This window comes from Equus quagga, chromosome 13, assembly GCF_021613505.1.
Source record: "Equus quagga isolate Etosha38 chromosome 13, UCLA_HA_Equagga_1.0, whole genome shotgun sequence".
NCBI lineage: Eukaryota > Metazoa > Chordata > Mammalia > Perissodactyla > Equidae > Equus > Equus quagga.
Window position 1 is genome coordinate 24,776,377 of NC_060279.1, and position 23,688 is coordinate 24,800,064.

The window sequence follows — 23,688 nt, forward strand, 5'->3', positions numbered from 1 at the left end:
CAGTCCTTCAAACGCGTGAAGGCTGCTGCTCTTTCCCGGAGCAGGTGCAGAAAGCATGTGTGTGTACGCCTGCCCCATGGAGCCCAGCACCTTGTACTGCCCCGCTGGACCACGGACTCCTGAATTGCCTAGGATGCAGGTTCAGCTGCTCCAACAAAAACTCAGAATAGTAGAAGCTTAGACAAGACAGAATCTTCTTTTTCTCTCACATAGCCATCCAGGTCTAAGAGGGCTGGTACGGCAACTTCATGATGTTGGGCACCCAGCTTTCTTCTAGCCTGTTGCTTCATCCTAACTAGGGTGTCATCTCGGCCTCATGGTTCAGGATAGCTCACATCCTTCTTCCAGCCAGGAGGAATGGGGGAGAGGGAAAGGGCAGAGCATGACCCCAGAAGTTGCACACATCCCTCCTGCACCCCTCCCCTTAGCCAGCAGTGGGACGAATGTCCACGCCTCACTGCTTTATTCTGGTCATCTTTGTGCCCAGCTAAAAGTCATGGGTTCTGTGACCATAAAAGGTGAGAGCTGGTTTGGGGGCTACCTGGACTCCTAGGCCCTAGCTCCTTATGGTCAAAGCTGTCTCTGATTTATCCTTTTCCCATCACTTACCAAGGTACCCACCCAAGGTAGATCTCCCTGAATGTTGACTGAAGAGGAGGGCTTCTCAAGGGAGGGGATTCAGAGGGCAGCCCTCTGGGAGCCTTGGTAGCCTCTCCCAGTATGGAGGCCACAGGACAGTGGCGGGAAAGCCCGTGGGGTCACAGACCATCACTTAACCTCTCCAGAGCACACTTTCCTCTCTTTAAAATGGGGCTGATGATCGCTGTGGACATTTGCTTCACAGGGTGGTCAAGAGGATTCTTCTTTTATCGCAGCCACTGTTTATTGAGCACCTACTGTGTTCCCAGCACGGGGCTAAGTGCTTTGTTCACATGATTTCATGTAAACTTATAACAGCCCTGTGAACTGGGTATTGTTATCCACATTTTATAGCTGAGTGAATCAGGACTGGGAGAGGCTTAGCAAGATGCCAGGAGCCCTTGGTTTATTTGTGCATTTGACAACCATTGAGTGCCTGCTGTGTGCCCAAGACAGTGCTGGGAATGCAGCAGCAAGAGCTATAAGGAGTGTTTCCGGAGTCAAGAGGGCACACACGGTGGGGAGCTGCCCTGGTCAAGGAGTCAAGGAGGAGGCATGGGGATATTTTGAAGGATGAGCAGGAGCTATCCAGGCCAAGGAGCAGAGTGGAACGTCTGAGGCAGTGCCGGGACGGCCCTAAGGTGAGGGGGAGCTGGACTTGGAGGGACTGTAAGAACCCCAGGGTGACTGGAGGGCAGAGAGTGAGGGGAGGGGCTGGCAGGGGCCAGTTCCAGGGTGGACCTGAGCTTGAAGCCAGCTTGTTTGGCCCTGAAGCTCGTGTTGAGAGAGTGGATAATAAAGCATTTGGAAAACGTGCTGGGGGCGGTACCAAGCCCCCAGGAGGAGGAGATTTGGCAAATTCTCTTTGTGTCTCAGACATGTTTCTAAGGACCAGGGAGAGGATCTGGGTTTAACATGCCTGACATGTACGATGAATCCAGGAGGTCTGAGAATTGTCTGTGTCCTTTTCATTGTCCTCCTGAACGACGGAGTTCAGTGGGTGTGCACACAGTCTGCTCAGGGCTTGCCTGGGAAGATTAATCCAGCCCCCTTTCTATGTCTCATAAGCAGAATTATTCCTAGCACCAGGAGAGTAGCTCTCCTCAGAGTCTCTCTCAGCTACACTGCATCTCTGCAGTCACGTTTCACCATCTTGATTAGTAGGTGACAAGGCCCCTCTAGTCCTGAAATGGTTTCACGGCAAAGAACTTCCTGATACCCCAGAGAGGAGGAATAAAGGCAGTAGGGTGGGTTGAGGTCCTGGTATATCTCTCAGCACCCCCAGAGGAGCCCTGAATAGCATAGTGAATGCAGGTATTTAAATAGCGACTCAGTAAGTTGATGTTGCACATTCGGTATACAAAGTATGGAAGGTGCTTAGGTGAGTTTGCATCCGAGTGAGGAGACCAGGCACATTCCTCCACGGAATACAGAATATACTGGCAACACTCATCTCTATGGGTGAGTGAAGGAACAGATGATCAAAACATGGCATCATCCAGAGGCTTCTGAATGGCTTTCAGTCCTGCTAAAGAGCCATAGCCTGTGCCTCAGGGCCTTTGCATATGCTGTTCCCGCACCCTGTAATCATTTCTGTGCTATGTCTTTATGTTGGTTAACTGGAACTCATCCTTCAGGTCTCAGTTCAGACATCACATCTTCCTGAAAGCCTTCCCTTACCCCTTGAGCTTGAGCTGGATCCTCTCCTGCACTCTCCCCATTGTAGTCCCTAATATGCTGTAATCTCCCAGGTCTCTACCTCTCACTGCATCATGTCTGTCATTCCACTGCTGCGCCTCAGCCCCTAGAACAGTGCCTGCCAAAAGCTGCATGAGTGACTGAATGAGTCCTTTCTGATTGGTTTGGGATAGAAATGATTGGTGATTTTAGCAATAGACAGTGACTTTAACTGCAGAATTATGTTTTTCTTAGTACAAAATACCACTGCAAGTGGTCCTTATAAGAGCACGGAATAGAGAATAGTGAAGAGAAGCAGTTGGAAATTTCATTTTTGCTCTAACCCCTCTGGCCTGCCAAGCTCGCTCAGAGCTTGTCTTTGAATAAACAGGGCCTTTTTCTGGAGGGTTCCAAACTCCGTTGTCAGGTTCAGAGCACAATTGCTTCCCTAAAACCCTAACATTCTGGTAGGCTGTTTGATCTTCCCAGGGCTCCAGTTCCAGCACCTCTCGAATTTGCCCTGATCTCCCCTCTTAACCTTCCCAAACCCCCGACTCCTACCTTCCACCCCCTTCAGCATCCTTGAGTGGCTGTTCCAGCCTCTGCCCTTCGTTAAACCAAATTGTCTACAGCGTCCTGGTTTTCTCCCGTGCTGTGCTCCCTGCAGAGATCTCCCCTCCCTCTCCCTGTGCCACCTCCCTCCACCCCGTGTCCCACCTCCCACTTATGTTTTGTGAATGTTCTTCAGTCGTCCCACGTTTGTACCCCGAGGTTGTTTATGTCCACTGCAAAAGTGGAGGTGCAGTCAAGACAGCTGCATATAATTGGGGGGTGGGAGGGCAGGAGGATTAATTATTACAGGGATGTTTGCTTGGAGGTTTAATTAGACTGCCTTTCCTTACTTCCCCTTTTTTCTTCCCAGCTAAGGAACATCCACTCAGAATGTATTTTAGAAACTCGGAACGTTAGGTTTTAACATTCTGCACCCAGCGCCTCAGTGTCATAAATAAATCAATAAGCTGATTGCCTCAAGTAGTTTGATTGCCGAGTGCGTTGGGGTAGCTTTTATTCTTTGGTGAATGATCGTTTCACACTAGGGAACAAGAGATGAATGTGGATGTAGGGCTGGTCCTGGCCTCTGATTCGTAACCCTGACCTGGGAAGCCATGATTCCCAGAGATGTGTATAACTTACAGGCGGTATGCCAAATGCTCTGTCTCCTTCCTTCTGACAGTTTCCCCAACTTACGTGTGTCGTAAATACATTTCTCATTTGCCAGAAGAGTCTTGGGTTTGTTTTGAATCTGACAGGTCCTCCGACACCACATTCTTCAATCTCACAAACAGATCATTTATATCAAAAATGCTGCCTTGACAGGAAGAAAGACTGTATGATTTTCCATTTGGGTTGAAAATCAGATCTGAGTTATGACAACATCAAGATTTCCTAGACCCTACAGATTAATCATGATTATCTTACCATGAAATCCTTTTTGTAGTAGGAACTACTCTTCATTTACTGTTTCTGTCAAAACCTTTGACTGGAAAACTTTTTAGAATGGAAACATTGTCATTTCTAAAGATACATTTATTTATTTTATGGTGTGTTTCAACCACAGTATGGTTGCCCTTTGTCTTATGCCCCTGAAGAGTTGTTTATAAACTGAACTTTTACAGATAAATTCATATGTTAAATATGTATAAGGAGCTATTATTTTCCTTTCTTGGTTCTTTCGTAATTAGAAAAACTACTCCCAAATTTGTCGGAGAAGTAGAATGCTCATATATTGGGTTTTGTTTAAATGGCATAATCTTAATAAGAATCAGACAAGTTTACCAATGGTCTTCTACTCTCAAAGTTCTGCCTTAGTTATACCACATTTCATCCCAATGGGAGACTGCAAGATTTGTCAATTCTCCGTTTTCTCACGGATATTCAAAAAACTCACTCAGGACAATATGCCCCTTGCAGAACAACTCCCAGTTCTTTCTTGTCTCATTCTTTCAGGGAGGGAAGTGGGGTGCCAGCTCAGAGCTGGGATGATGAGAGATGTTCTGCTGGAATGTTAGGTAACCCATTGAGTAATCTCTCATGGGTCTTTCAGCCTAGAGTTCCATGAATCTGTGTGTTCTGGTTATCAATTTCTGCGTAACAAACCACCCCTACATTTAGTGGCTTACAAAAGTTATTATTGTTTTCACCATTCTGTTGGCTGTTTAGCTCAGCTGGTTGGTTCTCACTTGGGCTTCCCACATGTGGTTGCAGTTCCAGCATTGGCTGTAGTCATCTGAAGGCTCAACTGGGCTGGATGGCCAGATGGCTCATTTACAGGACTGGTGACAGCTGGCTGTCAGCTGAGAGCTCAGCTGGGCTGTCCATCAGAGCACTTATATGTGAGCTCTTGTGTAGTGAGTTCTTCTCAAAACATGGTGGCTGGATTCCAAGAGGGAGTATCTTAAGAGTAAGTATTCTAAGAGACCCAGGGAGAAGCTGCGAGGCTTCTTATGACTTTGCCTCAAAATCCCAGAACATCACTTCTGCCACATTCTCTTAGTCAAAGCAGGGACTAAGGTGAGTCCAGATTCAAGGGGAAGGGAATTAGGCTTCCTCTCTTGATAAAAGTTGCAGCTTACAGATGGAGTCCAGTTTTTGTCTACCATATTGCGTGTGAGAAGAAGAGCTTCTTTAGGAGAATAAGATTACATAAATATGAGAGGCAGTGCAGTGCAGTGTAGGGGGTTATGGAGCTTAATTTGTGTGAACAAATTGGCCAGCCTTGTTGGTTAGAACTCAGAATTAGGGAGCACACGTTTAATGAGCCTATCTTCATGGAAGCCAGGTAACATCCCACAGAAAGAAACATTCCCATCCGCGGGCCCCAGCCCTAAATTAGCCCACTCATATTACAGACAATTGAAAAACACCTGATAATGGAATTTAAATAGCACAGTTATAAAGGCATATTTACCTAAAAGCTACCCCAAGCATGTACCCTACTCATATTGAGTCGGTAAAACCATGTTCATAAATTATTTCACACACAGAGAACTGTGAAGTGATGTGTCTAGCACACCTGTTTTTCAGCTCACATTGTGGAGGTGCTTAGAGAATGCTGTGCCCCTGAGGTACATTATATACTTAGAGTGGACATTGTTTTGGTGTTTGAGAAAAAGTCAGGTTCTGTCCAGGTGCTTGAAGGTCTAATTGCCTCTTTAGCCTGCATCAGGAGAACAGCTGCCCTGTTGATCCTTCTGAGTCACGAGTACCTGGGTCCCAGCTGTGGAGTGTGTCTGATCTGGATGCATGAGCTGACAACTCTCTTCAGGGTTGTCAGGGTTACTTCTCAACCTTGTAGCATTGTTTCCTTCCCCTGCGTACTTCTCTCCAGCTCCCTGGGGATCCAAATTTGTGTTTATCTGTGTTGAAAATTTAGAGGCAAGATAAACAACGTTTCAAGCTATTTATAACCAGAGGCTGTGCCAGGAATGAATTAGGCTCTGCATAGACATATGTTGAAATGTTGGTCTCTGGGAAAGGTTGGAATAATATCCCTAGGTGTGAAAAGCAGATATTTAGAGGAGATTGATAAAAGTTTGATCCAGAATATGGCTATGTGGGCTTAGTACTCTATAGACTTATTAAATGTACTTTTGTGAAATGCTAGGCATAGAGGATCTTGGAGATGCCATTTATCTAGGGCCCACATTTTTATACTCCCAGGAGGGCATTTGGTAAGGATGAGGAACATGGAAGGAGGTATGGGAGAGAGGGGAGGAATGAGGGACCATACGAACCTAAGCCTTAGGGCAGGACAGAGTATGGGAGAGGATGAACTCCACTCTCGCCTGACTTCCTCAATGGAGGTCATGGTACACAGAGGAGACCTCCCCTCTTCTTCAGCTCCTGATGAAGAGTCCACGCCCTCTCCATAACAGCCTAATATTCAGCACTCACTTAGTCACACTAATGTAGAACCACGGTTCGCCTTCCTTCCTCACTTCTCTTTTGCCTGCAAATGTTCACAGAACTTCTACCACGTGCCGGACACTGTGTTACCTGGAGGGATGAGACCCGTGGACTCTCACGTTGGGAGGTAGACAATAAACAAATAATATAATTACAGCTCATAATTGGTGTTTTGGAAAAATGGGAATGTGATAACGACTAACAGGGAGTTCCCATTTTGGATAGGATGTTCAGGAGGCAACATTAATGATCCCCAAAGTCATTGGTTAAACTTTGACATGTATTATACGGTATTTTAAAGTTTCTCAAATTGCAGGTTATGAAGGTTCAAATTAAAATCATCTTTGCCTTTTCTGAGCCCAAGCTGCAGAATGCCGAAGGGACAGCAATTCTGGGAGACAGAAGGAAGCTCGCCTGGATGGCCAGATCCCATCCTGGCTGACACGTTCCTCATCACCACTTTCTCTCCTTAGGGAAAGGAGATGTGTTTGGAGACGTGTTCTGGAAGGAAGCCACCCTTGCCCAGTCCTGTGCCAACGTTAGGGCCCTGACCTACTGTGACCTGCATGTGATCAAACGGGACGCCCTGCAGAAAGTGCTGGAATTCTACACGGCCTTCTCCCACTCCTTCTCCCGGAACCTCATTCTCACCTACAACTTGAGGAAGAGGGTGAGCTGGCAGTTTCCGTTTCTTTTCTACCAAGAACAGTGCCTGCACACTTAGGATAACCACGTGGACCAGGAAAATCCTTGTGCTGTTTATTTAAGTGGAGCGCTTGGCTCTATAGAGGTGCTGTTCATTGCTCGCTCTTCAGAGCTTCTGCTATAAGGAGGGAGAGAGGAATGTGGCTAAATTAAAAGATGGGTCACTTCTGGAGCAGAAGCGATTCATTCGTGAGTGTGTCTGTGGGCTTTTCCCCAGCAATATCTAGACCTTTCTGCATTTTGAAAAGATGAGTAAAAAATGAGCTTGTTAGTCAATAAAATGGCTAGTGGGCCCACTTAATTAATTTAAACTGAAGTCTCCCTGGTGATTAGGACCCACCAAATGGTGTGAGGCCATTAGCCAGCTGGTAATAATAATTTTTTTAAAGATATGAAAATGATTCATTTGGGTCCAGAAAATAAGACAGAATCTGATTGTCTAGAGAATATTTTATATACAACTGGCCATGGAACTGGTTGAGAAATGATTGGTAGTTTTAAGAACCAGAACATTTCTCATCTGAAGTTGTTTTGTTGCCCTCAAATCATCAGAATTGCTCCATCTGTCTCTGTGAGGATTAAAATATTGGTCTTGTACTCTTTAGGTTTTCATGATTGATTTCCTTACACTTCTTCTATCTCTTTTAGTTAACAAGGTAGCTCTGGACCTATAGAAATCATCTGGAAAGATTGTCATAGGAATTGTTCCAAAAATGACCTCCTAATCTTTCCGCCCAAACTGCTCCTCTTCTTATGGTCCCTGTCTCTGTTAACACTATCTGTTTCGCCCGGAGTTCCAAGTTAGAAACCCTTGCATCGTTGTTGATGCTTCTTCCGCCTCTCCCATGCCTCAGGTTACTCACCCAGTCCCATTGGCATCACCTAAGCTCTCAAACCTGAGTCCACACTTCACGTCTGCTCTTTGGGCTCTCCCTGAGTTCTCGGGACACAACGCCCCTGATACAGACCCTCCCTATGTCCTGGATCATACAGTAGGTGCCAAACACACCCTCCTGCCTTGTGTCTGTCCTCAGTGAAGTGCTTTCTCCTTTGGCCACTGGTGTGACCTCAAAAACAGATTGCATCATGTCACTCCCCTCTGTAAAGACGTTTCTGCCCCCACTCTAACTACAGGATAATGTCTGTGCACTTTTCCACATCTGGGCCAAACGTAACTCCCAAATCCCAAACTCAGTCACTCTTCCCACAGCCACCTCTGCCACCCTGAATGCTCCCACCACAAGAACCCCACACAGCTCCGCAAGCACGCCACACCCTTTCAGAGTACTGTGTCTCTACATGCGGCTTCCTTGGCCTGGAATTCTTTTCTCTCCTGTGTGACAAACTCCTGTTAACCCATAAGACTCTGCTGATATGTTTATTTGTTCCTTCATCAAACCCAGTACATGCCAACTGAACTAGATTAGACGTATAAGCTGAATAATACGCAGTTCCCTAACTCCAGGATCTAAAGTCTAACGGAGAAGATTGACACAGGAGGGATGAGGGGAGTACCTGATGCTAAGTACAATGAGTGTGATTTGTACAAGGTATGGTGGAGCATAAAGGAGGAGGACAGCTAAAGGGGGAGTCAGGGAGAGAGTGTTGGGGGAGGGGGTGATACCTGAGCTGAGTCTTCAAGGAGGAGTTTGCCAAACAAAGAGGAGGAATAGGTGTTCCAGTGAGTGGGGCAATTTGAGCCAAGACACAGAGAAAGGAGACGGCCTTTTGTCTTCCAAGTCCTTTGTACAAGTTTCCAAATGCCTCTCATTGTGTTATCCAACAGTTTGCTTCCACATATTTTAAATCCCTTGAACTGCGTTGCCTTGCAAGTCCCTGCTGAGAGACCTGGGAGAGCAACGGTTTGGTCCCTTGGTACCCCCGGTGCTTGATGCCTTGGTACCGCCAGTGCCTAAATCAGTGCAGAAAATTAGTAAACATTTGGGGATTGCAAGGAGAAAGAGATGGGATCTCTGGGCCTCTGTTTCCACATCATAAAATGTGAGGATGTGGCTAGACGACTTTGATGGTTCTGTAATTTGAAAGCTGGGCATTTAAATTGCAGTGGGGCATGGGCAGTGGTGGAGAAGTGTGCATTCACAGTTCTTCCTTGATTATCTGGGAACATGATGCTTGCTGGTGATACTTTTAGCCAAGTGGATTCTCATAAAGTCTATTTTTTGATTTATTCCTTCTTGTTATGAAAGCAAGTTGATTATAATCAGCTTTCAGTGTTGCTGATAATATAGGTTGAAAAAAATGCACAGTTTGGGTTATTTGAGGAGTAATCATCTTGGAATAATTGTGGATCAAGTAAATCTGTCTTAAAAAAAACAAGGACGACAACAAAAACAATCTCAGAGGTCAGATTGTTTTTATAAGTCCAGAATGATTGACACCTCTGCAGAAGAGAAGACTTGGGGGCCCCATTTTTGAAGGGCTGCTGTGGAGGAGCATTAGGCATGGTCTGTATGGCCACAAGGTACAGAGGAAGAACCGAATCTGTAGACAGTATAAAAAAGATCTTGGAAAAGCTTAGAGCTTCCCATTGAATGCGATAGGTTTCATTGTTCTTAAGGCATTTAGGCATTCCCTCAATCCCCCTGTGAGACATTGTGGATGGGACTTAGGCACCCAACGGAGAGTCGAATCAGTTGACCTTCAAATTTCCTTCCAATCTCAAATGCCTTTGGGTCTGGTGTGGATCCAAGATAATTTTAGTGAGATCCTTTATATAAAGAGGTAGCCATTCTTTTTCTTGGAAAAAAGAGGCTTGTCATTTTGGTATTGCCATTGTCGTCTCTCATTGTGTCCTTCTGAGAATTAATTCATAGTTACATAGGGCATAGAAGACGAGAACGTTACATGCATGAATTATTCTTGCAGCTATTTTTTTTTCTGGCAAAGTGAAGTGTATTCTTGTGGCTGTTTCTATCTTGGCAAAAGCGAGTGTGTTATTTGCAGAGATTCCTGAGAACACGGTGGCTTTGACATCTGTTTGGGGAGTTATTTGGTCTTTCAGACTTCCTCCAGTGCACAGCAAAAACTCTGAGCTGGAAGGTGCCTCAGTGGCCATTCAGTCTCTCCTCCATTTCCCCACCACCCTCATTTCACAAATATGACATTTTATAGAAAGGCCACAGTAAGGAAAGGGTTAGTAATGAAAGAATGGAGCCAAAAATAACTTGTTGACCACGCCTCTTCCTGCTTCTCACAGCTTCATGGCCTCCGCTGGCCTCTATTGTAAGCCTCATCCCTTTATCACTAAGCCCGTGTATATGAGCACTGCCCAACTCTCAGCACTGCTCTTGTAACCCAACTCAGGAAGGGACCTGTCGCCTTCCTCTATTCCTCCAAAGACACCTGAGGTCATAGGCAAGGATGAAGGAGGCAGAACCTGGAGTCCAATCCAGCATTTTGACTTTTGGTTTTCCTTGCCTGTGGGCTTTGAGCCAGGTGAGATCTCAGTCTGCATCCTGTTGAACCTGCAGTGCCTCTGCAAGTTCTAAACACTTCCTCATCTGTAAAATTGGGATGATGAAAAGTTCTACCTTGCAGGATAATTGTGAGGCTTAAATAGGATAATACTTGCAAAGCTCTTACACGTAAGGTCTAGCACATAGTACATGCTCAATTAAATTGTGGGTTATTATTATTATTTTGTTTTGTCTACTTGACACCCTACTCCACTCTACTTTTTCTTATCTTGTGCCTTTTGGAAAATAAAAAGAAGGCAGATTCTCTGCCTTTGCTTATACAGGGTACTCGCTCTGCAGAGAGTTCAGTGGGGTGGGTGTTATCCCAGGATTCTCTGCATCTCTTGCAGCAAAGGAGGGGCCAGCTGCTCTGGAAAGTGGATGTGGTGTTGCCCTCACTGCCAGTGGAGAGGTCAGCACTCACCCTCTATTTTGGCCAGTTCCATTCATGGAGGGAAAAATTAGGCTGCTCTGACATCTTAGGCTGATCACTAGGGAGTCAGGGTTTTGTCAGGAGGAAAGCACAGCATCCTTGTTTCTCCTGAAGGAGGTGGAATGTAGTTGTCCATGAAAAGAGGGGAAGTGGAGCCTTCCTCATCCCAGACTCTTGGCTCCCTAGGAGGCCAGGCTCTCCTTGCATTTTCCTCTGGACCCTGCGTTGTCTTCTGTCTGTAATCAGAGCTTAGGACACCATTAATAGTAACAATATTACCAATTCAAGGTATCGTGCAAGCTACATCACAATGTCAGTATGTGTTTTATGTCAGCTTATTAAATCCTCAGAACAGCCACTTGATATTACAGTTTCAACCCCATTTCTCAGGGAATAAACTAAGACTCTGTGGAGAAGAGAACTGCTTTTTCAAGGTCACCCAGCTAATAAGTGGCAGATTCACAAACCCTGTGTGTGCCCATCCTGCTAAGGAGCACTGCATCCTGTGGGAGGCCTCCATTACATATGGCTCTTAGCTTTTCCTGTGCTGGCATTCTATGGCTTCTGCTTTCTCCCAGTCTTGTGACTTTTCAGGGGTTCCACAGGTTGTCTCCAAGTTGTCTCCAATGGCCTTCTCTCCCCCAGCACCCTCAGAAACGTGTACAGTCATCACCGGAATAGCCCAGGTTGGGAGACATGCCCCTCGTAGGGAGAGCCACACCATTGCTGGGTGTGCTGGGAAAGCATGCACACTTCACTTCGCTTAAGCAGCAGGCTAGCGTGGCCATGACGTTAGTAACTTACTTAAAAAAGCACCAGCTTAGAGGCTGGTTTGAATCCCGGTTTGACTACTGACTAGCTGTGTGCCCTTGGGCAAGTTACTGACCTATTCTAAGGCTGAGTTTCCTCACTTGTAAAAAGAGTTGAATAAAAGTCTCTCCTAATTAGGTTTGTTGAGAAGATCACATACATTAAAACAGCAAAAATTAAAAGTGACATAGTACCTGTAGGAAGCATTCTGTATGTATTTCTTCCCTTCTTCTCCCCACTGTCTGTCCCTTCCTTCCACCTTCAGCCTCCTTCACCCTTGGAGGTTCTGAGTTCATGCTTTGCTCCTCTTCGTTTATAACCAGACCCTGTCTTTAATCAGTGTTTCACTTGGGCTGTACTCTCCTTTCAACCTAGGATGAGATTTCACTTCCCAGATGCTAGTTAGGGCATTGGTTCCTCCTGCTCATCATTAGGACAGTAGAGGAAATGTACGACAGTTAAACAATGTATTGCAGGCAAGCAATTGGGTAATTAACAGCACTCAGTGCATGGCGGTAGGTAAATTGGTAGGGTGGTTCTCATTCTCTGTGTGGGGAGCTTTATTTTTAAAGCAAATATTGTTGTGTTCTTGAGTATGCGTCGCATAGTGTTTGCTTATAGTAATTTATTCCAGGATGGATTTTCCTTTTCTGGATAAGGCCCCAACCTCATGAGTTTGAGAGGGAGCTGGGGCTATAGTCACCCGTGGTTTCAAAGCAGGGGCCCCCTAACGCTGTTTTCTAAAACTGAGGTTGCCATAGTGAACTGATTTGAATACTCTACGTACATTTCTAGCCCATTTTAACCAAAGGGCATTTTATTCTGGAGAAGAGAAGCTTGAAGCATTGGAGGTTTGGAGAGAGCTCTGCTCGTTAAGTGGCATTGGAAAGACTTTCAATTTTCTCTCTGAACAAATTCTTGCAGAAGGTTGGTAAGATGGAAAGAAAGACCACAAAGCCAGGTGCTTAGAAATACATCCTCTTCCCCATTGAGTCATCACAGCCTGAGTTTCTTAAATGATCTCCACATAGCCCGTATTTTCTTTATTATCCCTCTGTAGTGAGGGCTTCTGTGGAATTAAAATCATCTATTAGACTGTTCAAGCCATAAAGGTGATGAAATCAGGGTCTTGGAATTAGGGGTAGAATCTGCTCCTTGGAAAGATGGTGTGAGTGATATGTCCATAGTTCTTTCAGACAACAAGATGTAAATTAAAGCCATGTCCCTTTTTCCTCAAGAGGATCAGGGAGTGATGCTAGGGACCTGTGTGGCCTTCCATGGATCCTCCCTAGTACCCACCAAAACACATAGCAGAACCCCATCATGATCTCAGGGGTGGGAGATAATGGAAGTGTTCCATCCTCCATCATGTATAAATCAGCCTAAACTGCAGGTGATCAGGCTACATCTGGCCATTCCCAGGGAAGCAATAAAGTTCTGGAATGAGTATAGGCTTTAAAGCTGGATCTTCACATCTGTGCTTGGCCACTTGCTAGTACGGGTGTTAGGGTTGGGGGGAGTTTGACCAACTATGATTATTCCTCTTCTGTGGATTCATACTGTCTACCCCAAAGGCTGGCTGTGGGGAGGGATGGTCAAGTGCCAGGCACAGTGCCTTATATGTAGCAGGTGCACAGCCAAGTTAGTTTCCTTCCATTATCTGTAGGAATGAGGGCAGCAGAGCAAAGAAGGAGAAGAGGAGCCATAATAGTCTGGCTCATAGAATAATCCTATAGAGGCAGTAGGGAGTGATGGTTAAAAATGTGGACTCTAGAGTCAAAGTACTTGGGTTCAAATCCTGGCTCTCCTTAGTGACCTGGGACCAATTACCTCAACTCGCTGGTCCAAAATCCATTCATTTATAAAATAGGAGCAGTAATAGTACCTTAGAAGGGTGCTTTGATGTAGGAACTTCTCAATGTAAGTGTTGCTATCACTATTATTATTGGTGAGCTTAGCTTTTTCGGAAATACAGAGAACCCACCAGGTGCTAAAAGTTTTAAAAGAGGAGTAGGGGCTGAATTTTAACACCTAGAAATCTCCCATCCAGAGGATTCCAAGATCTGTGCCTGGACTCCTCAGGTGGCACCAGAGAACCAGGTCATTTCTCAGTGAGGGTTGGTAAAGAATGGCGCTGTTGGGCTCATCATGGGTCTCATTTCCTCCTACAGCAGAATGGACAGAGGGAATGGTGGAGTCCAACGTTGGGGAAGTCCTGGGGGAGGGAGGTTCTAATTTATCTTAACACTTATCAACCTTATGGACTGTTTCATAGTGTGTTTGCCACAAATGAGAAAAGATTTGGCCTACTTTAGAGGGCCAGGAGGCCAGTGTAGTCCTTTGGAGAGTTGCGTACCTTCCTAATATTTTCTTAGTAGTGTGTGCTAGACTCAATAAATATGGTTGTGCTAATGAGTCCCAGATCATGGGTTCAGTCCCCAGATGAGCAAGTTGTCTTCTTAATGTCCCAGGTGTTTAGCCCGACATTTCTCACTTTTGGCCTCTGCACACTCTTTTGAATTATACTGAGAAGTATCTGTTATCTATTATAATATGCTTATTAACATCTATCAGAATTAGAGTTTTGCAGAACATCTTTATTTTTAATGTATTTTATTGAAGTCACATTAGTTTATAACATTATATACATTTCAAGTGTACATCATTTTATTTCGCTTTTGTACAGACTCACCATGTACTCCACCAAGAGTCTAGTTCCCACCCATCACTGTACACGCGATGTTTTACCCCTTTTGCCCTCCACCTACCCCTTTCCCCTCTACTAACCACCCATCTGTTCCCCATATCTTTGTGTTTGTTTGTTTGTTTATCTTCCACATATAAGTGAAGGCATATGGTAATTGTCTTTCTCTGTTTGGCATATTTTGCTTAGCTTCGTACCCTCAAGGTTCACCCGTTTTGTCACAAATGGCGTGATTTTGTCTTTTTATGGCTGAGTAGTATTCCAGTGTGTGTGTGTGTGTGTGTGTGTGTGTGTGTGTGTGTGTGTCTGTATATATATGTATATACACCACATCTTTTTTATCCATTCATCTGTTGATGGACACTTAGGTTGCTTCCAAGACTTACTTATTGTGAATAATGCTTCAGTGAACATAGGGGTGCACATGTCTTTTCAAGTTAGTGTTTTTATGTTCTTTGGATAAATACCCAGAAATGGAATAGCTGGATCATATGGTATTTCTATTTTTAATTTTTTGAGAAATCTCCACACTGTTTTCCATAGTGGCTGCACCAATTTACATTCCTAGCTGCAATGTACGAGGCTTCCTTTTTCCATATCCTCTCCAACACTTGTTATTTTTCATCTTTTTAATAATAACCATTCTGATGGGTGTAAGGTGATACCTTGTTGCAATTTTGACTTGCATTTCCCTAATAATTAGTAATATTGAACATCCTTTCATGTGCCTGTTGGCCATCTCTATATCTTCTTTGGAAAAATATCTATTCATATCCTCTGCCTAATTTTTGATTGAGTGGTTCTTTTTTTGTTGTTGAGTTGCATAAGTTCTTTAGATATTTTGGATGTTAACTGCTTATTGGATATATAATTTGCAAATATTTTCTCCCAGTTGGTGGGTTGTCTTTTCGTGTTGTTGATGGTTTCCTTTGCTGTGCAGAAGCTTTGTAGTCTGATATAGTCCCAATTGTTAATTTTTCTTTTGTTTCCCTTACCTGGGAAGACATGATATTCAAAAAGATACTGCAAGGACTGATGTCAAAGAGCATACTACCTATGTTTTCTTATAAGAGTTTATGGTTTCAGGTCTTACATTCAAGTCTTCAATCCATTTTGACTTAATTTTTGTGTATAGTGCAAGATAATGGTCTACTTTTATTCTTTTGCATGTGGCTGTCCAGTTTTCCCACCACAATTTACTAAGGAGACTTTCCTTTCTCCATTGTATGTTCTTGACTCCTTTGTCAATAATTAGCTGTCCATACATGGGTTTATTTCTGGGCTCTCAGTTTTGTTCCATTGATCTGTGTGTGTGTTTGTGCCAGTACCTTGCTGTTTTAATTACTATAGCTTTGTAGTATAGTTTGAAATCAGGGGGTATGATACTCCAGCTTTGTTGTTTTTTCTCAGGATTGCTTTGGCAGAATATCTTTAGAAAACAGGGACTAGATACTCTTTAATGTCTCTTCTGGCTCAAATGGTTAGTGATCCATAGAATGGACAGCTCTTGTCTGTGAAACATCAAAAACCCAGAGATATTCCAGCAGTGGCATCTCACTCACTCAGTCCTCAGTGAAATCCCAGAGATTGCTAGGAGAGTCTTCAAGCTTTCCGAACATCCGCCTGAACTCAGCTTTCCCCCCTCTCTGCCCACTTCCCCAGTATCCCACTCATTTTCTAAGAAGCAGTGAGCCTTATGTCGTCAAGAGCATTTTGACCTCATTTTGGCAGCACATGTGCTACTGGAAGGCTGCTAAAGGATGTTTTCTCCTTGGCTTTTACATTCCTCCTTGCAAATTACATTCTCAGTCTTTTATTTGTTCAGTGAAATTTCATGTTCCCTCCTCATCTGCCATGTTTCTGTGCTTCCTTGTTCCCATTCAAGTCCTTCTTCCACTCTTAAAAATTTGCCCTTTGGTTTTGAGCATGTCCTTATAAATTTTGCCAGTGAGTCATTGAGGTTTTATGCCAGCTCCTGCTTTTAGTAAGTAGAGTCAGGATTTGAACCCAGGCTGCCTGTCATAATAACTACCTTCTAAGGTGTTAGATTAATGGAAGTCAATGGTAGTTCAACCCCTCCAAGGGGGCATTGAACACCTGGATCAGGAGCTCACACATGAAATCTATTCCAGCCCAGATGTCCATGCAGACAATTTCTGGTATAATGTGCGTCACTGGTTCACACAGTTTTGGTGCTTCTCACTGCAAACTTTGTTGGTTGCAATTTACTTGTGAAATTCTGAATCCACAATGGGGCCCTGACTCCATATAACTTCTCTTTAATCTCTCTAGTGTAGAGCCCCTGTCTGTTGATCCAATAAGCTCTGGTCACCTTCTTTTTGTAGTTCTCATGATCCTTCCGATTGACCGTTCACTGTGTGTCTTTCTTGCGATCTAGGAGCTCCGCAGGGGCTGGGCCTTGTCTGCCTGATTCACTTCTCTGTCCTGATCAGGTCTCTTAGAACTTGGTACAAAGTAAGCATTTAATAATTGAATGAATGAATGAATGAATGAATGAATGCACAAACGAACAGATGAGCTGATCAACCAACCAACCAACAACTGAACATACAAGTCTACCAACGGATATTGTGCATGTGCCTCTCTCTTGTTATAAATTTTTAAAGCCTTGACTATAAGATAGATCTGTAGAGATGCTTCTCCTTCTTTCTCCCTCTGAAGCTTTGCCTACATATCCCATATCATCCCTTTCCTCTTTTCTCTTCCCCAGGCCCTGGGTATAGAGGTCTCTCAGCCTCGGTAGGTACCACTGATGCCAGCATAAAGTAATAATAATCACCCTCACATATTGAGTGTCTCCCTAGCCAAGTGCATGCTAAAGCCTTTATATGCATTATTATTTCGTGTAGGTGCTGAGGAAACTGAGGCCTAATTGCGTTAAATAATTTGCCCAGGCCCAATGAGCTAACTGGAGCTAGAATTTGAGCCCAAGTCTGGTGATCACCAAGACCATATTCTTGCTTTGTGCCCCTCCTCTGATTGGGGACCCTATTTCACTGATCCAGGGATAGCAGCCCTGGCTCAGGCATCCTCGGTTCTCTGGAGGGGGCTGTCAGCCAAATGATGGCTTTGGAGGCTGCAGCCTGCCCTGCCTGTCTCCTGTGTTATTCCATTAGAGAGCAGGCCCTCAGCCTCCGCCTCAGGGCATCTGAGCCTCATGGAGGCACCAAGGCTAGATGGCAGATAGTATTTGCATGTTTGGTTTGTGGCAGGAATATTCAGAGCTGCAATTTGTTTCAGTCCATCACGAGAGGCCAGAGGAATGACCTTCAGCTCTCAGTTGGGTGGGCAGCTTGACTGGAGATTTGCAGCTAGGCAGGCCCCTGAACAGTCAGGCTGTGGCCCAGAACAGGGCCAGGCCTGGAAAGAGGCCTTAACGTCAGGGTAGGAATATGATAACCATGAATCTAAGGGCTTTTCCAGCCCAGGTATAATTAGCAAAGGCTTTAAGGAGGTAACTTTTGAGTAGATCTTGATGGAGGGGTGAGAGTTTACCTGACCAGGAGAGAAATTCAGTCCTTTGCGGGTACCTCTTTGCCTCATGGAAGGCACGTCTATGCCTTCTGGAGGGTACCCCTGTGCTTCATGGTGGACAGGGCACAGAGATGCTGGGGGTTAAATGGCTGATATTTAATCAGGAAAGTGTGTGCATGAATGATGGTAGAGCAGTGAATCTGATCACCAATCAGTAAGAATCTGAGAAGACAGGGCCTACTGATGCAAACCACGAGCCCGTTTCCCCACCACGTAATTTTTTTCTTGCTCTTCCCCCACCTGATTTTACCTAAGAGGAGATTACCTGAAGACTCCAGATGGGAATTTGTCTCAGACTTACAGGACAGGGCAGCTTCAGGATCACCTTTTCTATAGGTATCTAGAGACTCAAGGAGAGGTGGATCAACATGGACTAGGACATGATACTCTCAGGGGGCCAGAGTGAGCTTGATGTCTCTCTACCCTCATTCCCACTGGACCTGGCAATGTGATAGGGACCCAGCAACTTCTCAAACCTTTCACTTTCCAGGCTTTTGCATCTACCTGATTGTCCGTGGGATGCCCCTTGACTGCCCCCTGGACTGTCCCTTGCTGTAGTAAGAGCTGGCATATTTTCCATGACAGATTTAACTTTTAAAAAGCCCCTTGCTACAGACGGCCTGCCGAGATGGTGCCCACTGTTTGGAGATCTATCTGTGACAGCTCCCGCATTCTGCTGCATTTCCCAGCACGCTACTTGCAAATGCTTAAACCAGACACGAGAATAGCTTCTGGTCTGCAGAGTATGAATTTTTAAGAGGGATACTTGTTCTTATTACAGCGCCTAAACTCCTGCACTCTTCAGGCTGGAGCATGTGTCCCTTTGGCACTTCCTGTTGGTGAGATGCCATCGTGCATCCTAACCCTGTGGGACCTCTCGAACCATCTGGATGAATCGAGAAGTGAAGCTGGGCCCAGTGACTGGAAGCAGGGAGAGGGCTTCCCCAGGCATGAGACAAATCCTGTGGCAGATGGCAGGGGTTGGAAGAATAACATGGAAAAAGAAGAGAACACTGGCAGAGTTAGGAAATGGCAGACAATACGAGAAATCCTTGGTGATGGATATTAACTGGACTTATTATAGTGATCATTTCACAATATATACAAATATTTAAACATGTTGTATACCTGGAACTAATTGAATGTCATATGTCAATTACATCTCAATTTAACAAAATACTGAAAATCCTGACAAAGAAAAGGGTGCTACTAAGAGCTCCGCAGGGAGCAGCACACCTGGTAGTAAATTGGCAAATTTCCTTCCCGAAAGTCCCTCACTCAAGCACTTGGAGGGTTTTTGACGTAGGAATTTGATTTCATAGAAGAAGTGATGGAATGATCATGTGAGGCTCAGGAAGCGTGAAGGGCGCTGCTTTTCTCTGACATCTTCTCTATTTGGTTTGCGCCTGGCTCTGGGGAGGACTCAGAACATTCACTGGGAGCGGAAGCCACCATCTCTTGCCCTGGGACACTGAGGATGTGGGGAAAGAACTGGGCTAAGGGAGAGAAAGGGGCCTGAGAGATACAGGCAAAGGTACCCTGAGCCTTGGAGGGCTTCAGGAGGACAAGTGGAGTTTGCAGACATTCTTTATTGAAGAGAGAAACCTGGTGCCTGCTCCGCTCAGCTGAATGTCTTGCCTGGAGAGGCAGAAGCCTTTGCTAACCCCAGACTGTGAGCTGGGTTGGAGGAAAAACCCACGGACGGGCTTGCATGCCAAATGCAATTTTCTCCATCCTTCCACTACGGGCCAGGGGAGCCGAGCAGCAGAGTGGCTTTGGTTCGCTATTAGGCTGCATGTTGAGGCAGCTGGGAAGCTGCCAGGATTTTCATGCTGTGCTTTGTGCTTAAGCACTTCCTAATTCCACTCTGACGTTTCTCTCAGGTTAGAACCTGAACTGGGCTGGTTTCCGCTCAAGCTTGTTGACGAGTGCTAGAGGCAGCGCCTAAGTACTTGTGGCCACAAGCAATAAAACTCCTTGGAATCTATAACCAATCATTTCAAGCAGCACTTCCATGTCCCAGCCCACCTCTTAGCAGAGCTGCATGCCATGCCCTGCGCAGGGCAGCACGCCCTGTGCTCTGTGCTTCCTTCTTCCCTCTCGCCCACTGCTGGTGACTGCTCTGTGTGCTCAGGGGTCGCAGAGGGGGCCAGAACATAAGCAGCTGCCCCTTTGTCACTGCACGGGTTTTGGCTACTACCGTCTCCTCCTGCAGAGCCAGGCACTGCTTGCACCTGTGCGTGCACACCCCTCTCACACTTGTGGCTGGAAGTTTGCAGGCTTTCCAATGGACTGATCCATCTGCCAGCAGCGTTCAGTGTTTTGCGTGTGTGTATGTGTGTGTGTGTGTGTGTGTGAGCAGCATTTCCTCCTGTCACTGATTAGTCCTGAAGGAGGCAGCCAGGGACGAGAGGGCTGGACAATCCACCAACCATCCCCTGGATCCAGTCACCCCAAGCATCGTGCTCCTTTACCAGTCGGTGTTTGGAGTCAGCTTTGCTTGGCTAGGGAAGTACTTTTTTCTTCCTTTGTGTCAGAGGTAAAGATTAGCTTGACATCTCTAAGCTTGAAAACCCTGGAATGTGCCATGTGGTGGTCAGTTGTTATTTGTGTACGTGTGGTATGTACTTAATGGAGAATAAATGCCGCCATTTGGGGCTGCTCGCTTGAACCCCAAATCCTTAGTCATCACAATGGGCTGAGAATAGGGGTGTGGAAGGGCCTGGGGAGAACAGAAACTGTACCTGTAAAGTACTCTGGGTGCAGGGCCTTTTAGGCCAGGGACCCTTCATGGAGTTTACGAATAATTCATTGCTACAACCCCCTAGTGAGTGTACTATGGATTATTTATGATCCTGGGGCTTTGGTTCAGGAGACAAAAGACATTCTCTCACTGAAACAGTGGGAAGCGGTGCATCCAGGGCCCTGGCCCTGAGCTTGGAACAAATGTCCAGGGCAGGTCCTGCTTCCTCCCCTCAGTGAGGCCAAGGACAGCCCTGTGGAGGAGCCTGGCCTCTGGCTTTCTTATGCTGTCAATGGCATCCAGACTCCAAGTTTCAATTGCTGTTGACTTAGTTTCTGCTTTATTTGTGTGTCTTTTCTATTATTTGCATATGTCCTGGATGGTCTAGCAGTCTTAAATTTCCCTTATCAGTCTGGAGCTTCCCAAAGAAAAGAAAACCATCAGACTGGAAGCTTCTTAAGAGTGGTACTGTGCTGTCTCCCCTCCACCTCCCAGCACACACTCACATGGGGGATCCCCAAGTGGCTGCTGTATCAAATTGCCATAGACTGGGTGGCTTAAAGCAACAGAAATGTATTCTCTCATACTTTTGGAGGCCAGAGGTCTGAAATCAAAGTGTCAGTAGGGCCATGCTCCCTCCAAAGGCTCTAGGGCAAATATTTCCTTGCCTCTTCCAGCTTCTGGTGGCTTCTAGTGATCCTTGGCTTGTGGAAGCATAACTCCAATCTCTGCCTCCGTATGCAGATGGTCTTCATCCCTTGTCTCTGTGTATCAAATCGCCCCCTCATTTCCCTCATAAAGACACCAGTCATCAGATTCAGGGCCCACCCTAAATCCAGGATGATTACATCTTGAGATCCTGAAATTAATTACATCTGCCAAGACCCTATTTCCAAATATGGTCACGTTCACGGATACTGGGGCTCAGGGCTTGGACATATCTTTTGTAGGGATACAGTTTAACTCAGGACACCACCCTTTTCCTCTGCCTCCTCTTCTTTTTCTTCTTCCTCTTTCTCCTCTTCCGCCTCCTTATCCTTCACTTCTCCTTTCTCCTCCTCTGCTCCCTTTTTCTCCTCTCTCTTCTCCTCCTTGAGCACCTTCCCAGCACAGGAATTTTTTTTTCTCACAAGGAATATTCTTGTGTAAGTTGTGTTTCTTCTCCTGGATGGTTCTTGGAATAAGGTCCAAGTATTTGATTAATTCTTTGAATCTCAGAGTAAAAATCGTTTTCCTTTGCTTTTTCATGAGCAGTGTCTACTTAGAACCCAGTGGAAGTCTCTGCTTGACAGAAAGATTCACAAAGCACAGAGAGCATCAGGATCTCAGAAAAGAGCTTTGTGTTAGACATTAGAGAGAACTTCCAGCTGGTAGAGGTCATAAGGTGACGGGAAGTCATACCTAAGGGGGTTGTGGACTCTCCCCTTCACTGCGGATGGTCAAGAAGAAACTTTTGTTGACTTTCTAGCTCTGATCTCTGTCATTTTCTTGTTCTAAAACCTTTGATGGTTCCTAACAGCCTCAGAATAAAGTCCAGACCCAGGGATGTCAGGTAAACTTGTACTTCCAGCTACAAGGCAGATGGCAACTTCATGCTGTTGTCTGACACTGGGCCCTCTGTGCGACAGTTACAGAACACGCTATGCACTTATTTCTGTGTGTGTCCTCTCCCTTGGAATGTCCTTCAGCCTGCCTCACCTCCTCCCATCAAGACCCAATCCAGCCTCGAAACCCAGCTCAGATTCTACTTCCCACTTCCTCTTTCAGTCTATGTCCAGCTAGAATCTCTTTCTTTAATTTTTCTTTCATGGTATTGTGTTTGTTCTTTAGCAGGGGTATCACCCTTGGTTCACTATATGATTAAGCACGTGTCAAATTTTTCCTTTGGATTTTGGGGCCTTCTTCATTTTTTATTCCTTGCATTTCTTCATACACTGCCTGGTACTTAGAAGACAATAATTTGGTCTACTGGAATCACAGCTAAGTTGCTACTCTCTCTGCCTTTGCAGTTCAAGTGCAAGGGTCGCAGGTGAAGATGCCAGCGCCATGTATTTGACCAGCCTTTTCTTTCACCTCCCTCCAGCAGTCACCCTCAGGCCCAGCCAGACTGCTCCCCCAGGGTGATGAGCTATCTCAGGTCTCCTGGGACTGTCCTGGTTTCAGCATTTAAGGCTCCACATCCTGAGAGATACCTCAGTCCCAGGCAAACTGGTCACCCTACTCCACACTCCCCCTCTCCTGACTCTTGCTGAACGTCTCTGTGAATTGAATTGTATGTCAGCCTCCATCTTTCTCTACTCATTTGTCATATAAGCACTAAAACTGCTTCCTTCATCTGCAGGTAGGAGTCTGGCCTTGGCCCTGCACAGCCCTCCCAATGCTTCGCCCACATGCAGTCTCATAAATGTGACTGAGCTGTCTGAACTTTCTACCAGCTCATCAGCCTCCTGGCCTCCTCTCTCTTCTGCTCCACTTCAGCCCAAACTCTAACCTGATCCCTGTAGCTGACCCTCCCAGGTAACCTTTCCCCTCCTGTTTTCCTTCCCAATTCCCTACCTTTATCATATCAATGCGGGCCTGGGAGGGTTGGATCCCAGACAAAACTCTCCCCTCTGTAGAGCCACAGCTCAAAGATCCCTCCTCCATAAAGCTCTCCCCAGGAAACTTTCCTACCAGCTCATCACCATCCTCACTCTTCCTCTGGGGCTCCTAAGTGATTGAATGGAGCAGAACCCCTTCGGGGAAGTACCTGGTGCCCTGGACTAGTTGTGGGGACCTTGGTTTACCATTATAAGAAGTTCTTAATCTCAACTTAGTTAATTGTAAAATGAGAAAGTTAGGTGAGCTCTAAGCTTGGATTCTAATCTACCCACCCTGTCTGCTCTGGAGAGCATATGATACAAATGTCTTAAGCAAGAAGGTATTGAGAAGAGGCCTCTGAAATCTTGGCACATCCCCTACCACCTGTCCCTGCTTGATT

General features: G+C 45.6%; 1 protein-coding gene across 1 annotated transcript in view; it reads left to right on the forward strand.

Annotated features, from left to right (window-relative positions):
* The window catches only part of KCNH1 (potassium voltage-gated channel subfamily H member 1), a 357,626-nt gene that overhangs the window by 268,246 nt on the left and 65,692 nt on the right, over nucleotides 1–23,688 (forward strand). The window contains exon 10 of the mRNA XM_046683812.1: nucleotides 6,756–6,952. Coding sequence (XP_046539768.1) covers nucleotides 6,756–6,952 — 197 coding nt within the window. The remainder of the gene's footprint in view (nucleotides 1–6,755; nucleotides 6,953–23,688) is intronic.